This window comes from Sesamum indicum, linkage group LG3, assembly GCF_000512975.1.
Source record: "Sesamum indicum cultivar Zhongzhi No. 13 linkage group LG3, S_indicum_v1.0, whole genome shotgun sequence".
NCBI lineage: Eukaryota > Viridiplantae > Streptophyta > Magnoliopsida > Lamiales > Pedaliaceae > Sesamum > Sesamum indicum.
Genome location: NC_026147.1, coordinates 17945204 through 17952573, shown reverse-complemented (window position 1 = coordinate 17952573; position 7370 = coordinate 17945204). Strand labels below are relative to the sequence as shown.

Sequence of the window (7370 nt, the reverse complement as noted above, 5' to 3'; positions counted from 1 at the left end):
TCCATGTCTCTTTATTCTCACATGCCATTTTACATCTCATCCATTCACACCACGTTTGTTTATTTTCACAAATTTTATTTTTCATCTCATCCCACACCACGATTATTTTTTCTTAGATGGCGAAATGGACGCAAAATCAGGTGCCCTTGCGAGAACTGTGGCCCATAAACACACAAACTACCAGACATTCTCAATCTACCCAAATTTAGGTTCAAGATTTTGTGGTCTTGATCTTGCTTTCCGTTGGCTGCATATGTATATATAAGTGATCAGTACCACCATTCAACAACGCACACATACTTTCAGAAACCAGCAAGAAAGAGCACACACACACAAAGGAAAGGGAAGATGGCAGGCATTTGGATTTGGATGCTGATGATGGCTATGGTGGCTGGAAACCATGCTGCTGTTTTCGATGTTAAGAGTTATGGTGCCAAGGCCGACGGCAAGTCCGATGATAGCAAGGTTCCAAACTTCTTTATATATAACATGAATTCTTATATATAGTTAGTGGCTTAGTTGCATTTTTTATCGTCTAATGGTTCTTATATTATTATTAGGGTTGTGAATTAGTCCGGCATATTTTCAATTTTCACGAATTTGTGACATGTTTGGCCGGAAAATTTTAGATCGCCTGTCGTCTTCACTGACACGTGCAGGGCACGTAGGGACTTTCGGACCAAATGTGCTCTAAATCCGCAAAAATTAAAAGCATCCGAAACTCTACATAGTCACAGGATGAAAAATACAATGAAACCTGTAATTAAACGGATCATGTCATTTTTTCTATGATCTTCACGACACATTTTTTTCTTCTGTTCTAGGCGATCCTGGATGCCTGGAAAGCGGCGTGCAATTCGGGGCAGGCGAGCAATGTTTTGATCCCAAAAGGAACCTATATGGTTGGTTCGATGATAATGGAGGGTCCCTGTAAAGCTCCGATTACAATCGAAGCGAATAAAGCCCGATTCGTTGCCCCGATTAACCCGAACCAATTGAGGGCGCGTAATGGTTGGATCAACTTCGTAGGCATAGACAGGTTTGGCCTCCAAGGAGGAAGGTTTGATGGGCAAGGAGAGCTCGCCTGGCACCAGAACAACTGTGTGGGAACAGGAAAATGTGGTTCCATGCCTATTGTAAGTTTTTCACTCCTTTTTCTTCACAAAAGAAATTCCTATATATATTTCGTTCGAAAAATTACATTTTTAGTCCAACATAATAAGAAAATCCACATTTTCACCATTTTGCTTTCTTTAAATTTTAAAATGGTCCCGGACTTGAATTTTATTCAACACATTTTGCTCTACAATTCAACTTTTATAAAAAAAAAAAAAAAAAGACAGTAAATGACATGTCCCACACGTAATCATTATTTTATTTTATTTTCTTAAGATTAATGACTTTTGAAATTACATATATTCCAAAAAATCCAATTATGAGACCAAAATTGTAGACCCTCTTCTTATGAAAGAAGAAAAATACAATTTTACCCCCAATATTTTTTGTCTCACAAGATATAAAGGTCTGCACTTTTTGGTACCCACTTTTCATTCTTTTCGACACATTTAGTACTGAAAGCAAATTTTCATCGACAAATAATGGTCACATGCGTTCTGATGGAAGTTGAGATGTGGAATTAAATATTTCAAAAAATTTCATTTTTTGAAAATTATTTCAAAGTTTGCGTTAAACAAAGGACCAAAAATGTAGATCTTCTTATGTATCCTCATGGAAAATGTTAATCTGTATCTGACTCGATTGAACTTGAACAAATTATATAATAAGTGTAATACATTTACAGTGTAATTGGTGTACAGTTGAGGAGAAAGTGATCGATCACATAGGAAACGTGATAAAATTGCTTTATAATTGATTTGGTTTGGTTCGATAACTTGACGAAATAGAATTTTTTATGATTGGCATTTGGATTGGTGGATCCGGCCTTTAATTTCTTGGACTTTGTAAACAGAATTTGAGCTTCAACAGAATCACCAACGCTCTGATCCACTCCATCACATCCTACGATAGCAAGCAATACCACATTGACGTGTTGAGCTGCAAGAACGTGACATTCCGAAGCATCAGAATCTCGGCTCCAGACCAAAGCCTGAACACGGACGGCATACACATCGTGCGTTCGAGCGGGATCAACGTGACCGAGGCTGACATAAAAACTGGCGACGACTGTGTGTCCGTGGGCGACGGCAGCCAACAGGTGAACATAGAGAAAGTGAAGTGCGGGCCGGGCCACGGCATCGCCATCGGAAGCCTGGGCAAGTACAACAACGAAGAACCAGTGGTTGGAGTAACAGTGAAGAATTGCACCATCACCCACACTATGAGTGGAGTGAGGGTGGAGACATGGCCTGCTTCTCCTTCAGAGGGTGTAGCACGTGACTTGCACTTTCAGAACATCGTCATGAACAACGTTAGCACACCTATTTCGATCGATCAAGAATATTGCCCTTACAAGTGCGACAAAAAGGTACTGCATATGTTATTAACCGTTGTTTCTACAAAGGAAGTCAAAAAAAGTTAGTATACGTAAAACCGTAACGAATACTAATTAACCATAGTCAAAACTTAAACTTGGGTGTGAATTCGGATTTCTAAAAGGGTTTTGCTTTTTCTTGATCTCTATAAGGTGCCGTCGCGTGTTAAGATCAGTGACGTCAGTTTCGACGATATTCGGGGAACATCGGCAAGCAAAGTGGCAGTGAGGCTTCGATGCAGCAGTGCGAGTCCATGCGAGAATGTGGGGTTGAGTAACATAAATCTGGCCTATCATGGAAGCGATGGAAAAGCCACATCTGAATGTGCCAATGTGAAGCCAAAAGTGACAGGGCAGCTGTTCCCTCCAGCTTGTGCAGTTTCCTCTGCTTGAATCAATAATCGTACACCGATTGCATGATGAGTTGGTTGGTGTGAGACTCTGTGTCTAGTTATTTTGCTGTTCATTCTTCTGGTTTTACAAATAGTTTTGTAGAATTTCTGAAAATAAAATACATCAATGTACGTCTTTCTTGGCATTATATATTATATAATACTATTACAAAGTATGATTATATTTTAATCTCTCTGTCTCTCTCTCTATATATATATTATAGTAGGGAAAAATACAAGCTACCCATTGTGATATTACAAATGAACAAATTACCCCCTTATGAAAAAATAAATAGCATTTTACCTCCCTATATTTTTTAAAATACAACAATTTACCCCTTTATGATTTTTAAAATGAAGCGATTTACCTCCCTGTATAAGGAGGTAAATTGCTTCATTTTAAAAAGTTTGGGGGATAAATTACTATATTTTATAAAAACTTTTTTTTTTTTTCGAAATGCATTATGCATAATTTTTAGTAAGTAAAATCGATTCATATAAGTAACTTTTGGGGCAAAATAATTATATGCATACACAACATGCACTTAAAAATGATACACACATATATTTATGTGTGTGTAGATATACCATGACTAATGAAGACTAATTGTTCACACAAATTTTCGTGTATGTAAAAATAATTACAAGACAAGAAAAATATAGACAAGTAAAATTTATTGATTTAAAAGAAAAGTGAATACAATCATTGTAAAAAGATAATCTCTTCGCTCCAAATATGGATCAAAGAGCTTGAAGTTTGTTTTTGGATGTAGATGTATTATCTTCTCTGACTTTGTTGAGCAAGCTACATGTTACTTTAAAATTTGGTATCAAAACTTGAAAATTTAATGTCAAGGAAGACGCAAAACCTTTGCGGTTGCAAAGCTTCTTTGTGGCAGAGAGTTCTGGACTATGGTCCTTTGATTTGTTGCGTCTTGTGTGTTGTATATACAGACTTATCTTGTATGTTGTATACCCTTCTTGACTTGAGTGGTGGAGGGCTCTTTTTATAGGGATGATTAGGACTATAGTAGTTTGAACTCACATCTATTGAGTTTGCACACCATGGGTATGGATATGGATCAATTTTCTGATAGGTCATTTTTTAATATATTTTTTTTTATCAATTTAATCAATTTAAAATAAAAAAAATAACTGTATTTAGCCAATCGAAATTGGGCCCATTAAAGGATAAAGTCAAGTTGGATTTGATAATCTTGAGTCACCATCAATAATGATGAAGGATGAGATAATATCATTTTTTTTCTTTTAAAGTAGTCTTACGAGTCGTGACAAATTTGGAAGTAATGGAAAATTGCACTATCATTCTGCTCAAATGAATATTTTTCATTGTTTTCCTGTCTCACTAAGTCATGGGGAGCAATAATTGAATAAGATTTCTTGGCAAATGAGTTTGGAGAGTCTAAATTAAATATTAGACCCATAATGAATTGAATCAAAAAGTTAATTTGATTAGAAGATGTTCGAAAACCCATATAAAAAATAGGTGCCTATTGAAAAACACTCAACTTTTATTCTGTATGAACGATTAACACAGTTTTACAATGTGAGGAAAGATATATTAGATGATCAAAACCATTATCATGGAATTTATTTGAATTACAAGAAAGATCATCCGGAGGTATAATAATTTCATCATGAATCTTTCATGTGTCTTATTTCTCAAGGAGAAGGATCATAAGGAGTAGCAACTATGTGAAGATGGTGTTTTCTTGGCGCACTTATTCCGGGGTTCTCTGTCATGTCCAAATCACTTGGCTTAATTCCTTTGGGAAGTTCCCAGTTGAAGTTGTACAGCAAATGGGCTAAAGGAAGCTCAACACTTGCTAAGCCGAAGGTCATGCCCGGGCACATTCTCTTCCCCGCCCCAAAGGGTAAGTACTCGAAGTTAGCTCCATTGAAGTCGATACCGTTGCTCTCGAACCTCTCCGGTTCAAAGCTTTCTGCATTGGGAAAGTAGTTGGGATTTCTTCCCATACCCCAGTTATTAACCAGAACTTTAGTCTTGGCAGGTATATAGTAGCCATTGATTTCAGAGTCTTCCCTGGATGCCCTGGGGACTAAAGGAGTTGCAGGATGTAGCCTTAAAACTTCTTTCACCACCAGCTTCAGGTACTTCAACTTTCCAACTTCATTTTCATCAATGCTTCTGCCGTCTTTGAAGGCTTGTCTAACTTCAGCTTGTGCCTTCGCCCTCACGCGTGGGTTCCTCACGAGTTCCACCATCGCCCAATCCAGCGTTGATGATGATGTTTCGGTTGCACCCGAGAACATGTCCTATATGTAGCATAGTAGCATGATGAATTTGATTATCTCCATGACAAACTAATAAGAATGAAATAACATAAGGGAATATATATAGAGGGTTTAATTGCATTTTACTTGAGTGAAAATACTAATAAATATAAAACAATACGATCCTTCAACTTTTAAAAAAATAGCTCATTGTATCCCTTAGGGACCGGTATTGATGTTTATTCCATAAGTTAGTTAGAAATTTAGCAAAATTAAAGATCGGAACTAAAACTTTTTGAAGTTACGGAAAGCAAAGTGGTGAGTTCCAAAATAGGGGATCAAATTCTAGCTATAAGGGGCTAACTTGTCGGACCTAAAAAACAATTTTTCCACACATATAAGAAGGAAGTTCTCTTACATAAATGACCGCTTTGATGTTGTCGTTGGCGATTGGAAATTTAAGCTCTCCACTTCCCTGCAGCCGTAGTAGAACATCGACTAGATCTTCATTCCCCAACTCCCCGTTTCCCCTTCTCGTTACATCTCCTTTTTCCGACACCTCTGTGCTCCTAATACGCGCTAAATTGACTTTATGCTCGTTGATGATGTCGTCAAGAATCACATCAAGCTTACGACGCATCCTCACCAATCTCATCTTATTCCAACTTAGAACATTAAGCAGCTTTGATGAGGGAAACAAATCAGCCAACATAAACCCTCCTGCGAAAACTATTGAATCGTTCATCAGTTTTATAAGGGCGTCTCTGTCCCTGCACACCTTACCATATGCAGCCCTGCACGTTATCGAGCTCGTCAGCTTGAATATCCTCTCGGTAAGGTCGATTACAGAGCCAGCCGACGACCGTATCGTCTGCATGAGCAACGCAATCTCGTCGTTTCTTATGGAGCCAAACGACCGAACATTCTTGGCACTTAAGAGTTCCACAATGCATATTTTACGCATTTGTCTCCAGTACTCGTTATACGGGCTAAACGCGATGTCGACATAGTCGTACCACATTATCTTGGCAGCCACACTCTCCGGCCTGTCCGCGAACATAGGATCGCGGGTTTTGAGCGCCTCTTTTGCGATCGCAGGCGACGATATGACGATGGTGGAGACCTCACCGAGCTTCAAGTGCATGATGTCTCCGTAGGTTTTCGCCAGGGTTTTGAAAGAACGGAAAGGGAGTGTTCCGAGGAGGTGTGCGTGGCCGATTATCGGTAACTTTGGCGGGCCGGGTGGGAGGTTTGCTGGTTCATTCTTGTCTTTGGATTTCTTCCAGCTTCTTCTTATGAATAAGACGACGGAGAAGAAGAGGAACAGAGTAGTGATATTGGTAGCGAGGAACTGGAAATCCATGTTCTTGGAAGGCAGATTTAATGAGGATTGCTCTACCTCAATGCTTCTGCATTTTTGGATATATATAGCTTAGGGAAGGTAATATATAAATTTGAACTTCAAAGCAAACTATTAGTTGTGGAATTTTATTCAGGTTTATTTTGTTTGATCAAACCTGATTCGAACAAAAATTTTCCTTTGTTTTCGGGTGTTTCAAAACATGTGCATGCATGGCAGCAAAGTCCAGCTGAAAATTCCGACAATTGCTTGTCAGTCCCAACACTGTTGCATTTTGTTGTGAAATTCGGGTTTGAATCTTCAATCATACATTTAATAATAATATTACGTCAACGAGTGAATAAGACTTCTTTTTTTTTTTATATAGTTTAAAAATGTAATTAATTGAATCATGTTATTATTTAAAAGTAGAATTGAAATTTAATGTAATTATACATAAACCTCCTATAATTTAGAAGATTACATTTAACACTCATGATATTTGTTTTTATCTAATAAATAAATCTCTCCAGTTAGTCAAAACTCATAGAATTTGTCGATATAAAAAAAAAAAAAACACGGATAAGAGTCTATATTTACCTCTCGATTGACTTATTTTTTATTTATTATATTCAAATAAATCTTTTTATGACCAAATTACCCTCATACGTTTTCACACGTTAATGCATGTGAGTAGGAATATTTTTACCGTTATTTATTTGACCTACAATGAGCCATTGACAAGTATCAATTTTTAATTTTTTTTTGTTAATATACTTCAGTGAAATTTCACTAATTGAGAGACTTATTTATTAGACGAAAACAAACCTCAAAGATAATATATGAAATTTTTCGAACCACAAAAAATCCATATATAATTACACTAAATTTC

General features: G+C 37.2%; 2 protein-coding genes across 2 annotated transcripts; one reads left to right on the top strand and one right to left on the bottom strand.

The window, feature by feature from the left end:
- Positions 275-3032, top strand: LOC105158680 (exopolygalacturonase clone GBGA483). Its single transcript, XM_011075512.2, has 4 exons — positions 275-465; positions 825-1136; positions 1970-2485; positions 2645-3032. Exons 1-4 carry the CDS (start codon positions 349-351, stop codon positions 2882-2884), a joined length of 1185 nt encoding a protein of 394 aa, XP_011073814.1. The 5' UTR covers positions 275-348; the 3' UTR covers positions 2885-3032.
- On the bottom strand, positions 4392-6567 carry LOC105158737 (premnaspirodiene oxygenase-like). The gene is made up of 2 exons (XM_011075576.2): positions 5558-6567; positions 4392-5181 (listed from the first exon to the last, which is right to left on the bottom strand). The coding sequence occupies exons 1-2, from the start codon at positions 6500-6502 to the stop codon at positions 4567-4569; spliced, it is 1560 nt and encodes a 519-aa protein (XP_011073878.1). The 5' UTR covers positions 6503-6567; the 3' UTR covers positions 4392-4566.

Excerpts from the sequence above, each read along its gene's own strand:
- LOC105158680 (XM_011075512.2), top strand. The coding sequence starts at position 349 with ATGGCAGGCATTTGGATTTGGATGCTGATGATGGCTATGGTGGCTGGA. Across the intron at positions 466-824 it reads GCAAGTCCGATGATAGCAAG|GCGATCCTGGATGCCTGGAA; the intron begins GTTCCAAACTTC and ends CTTCTGTTCTAG. Across the intron at positions 1,137-1,969 it reads AATGTGGTTCCATGCCTATT|AATTTGAGCTTCAACAGAAT; the intron begins GTAAGTTTTTCA and ends CTTTGTAAACAG.
- LOC105158737 (XM_011075576.2), bottom strand. The coding sequence starts at position 6,502 with ATGGATTTCCAGTTCCTCGCTACCAATATCACTACTCTGTTCCTCTTC. Across the intron at positions 5,182-5,557 it reads ACATCAAAGCGGTCATTTAT|GACATGTTCTCGGGTGCAAC; the intron begins GTAAGAGAACTT and ends TGCTACATATAG.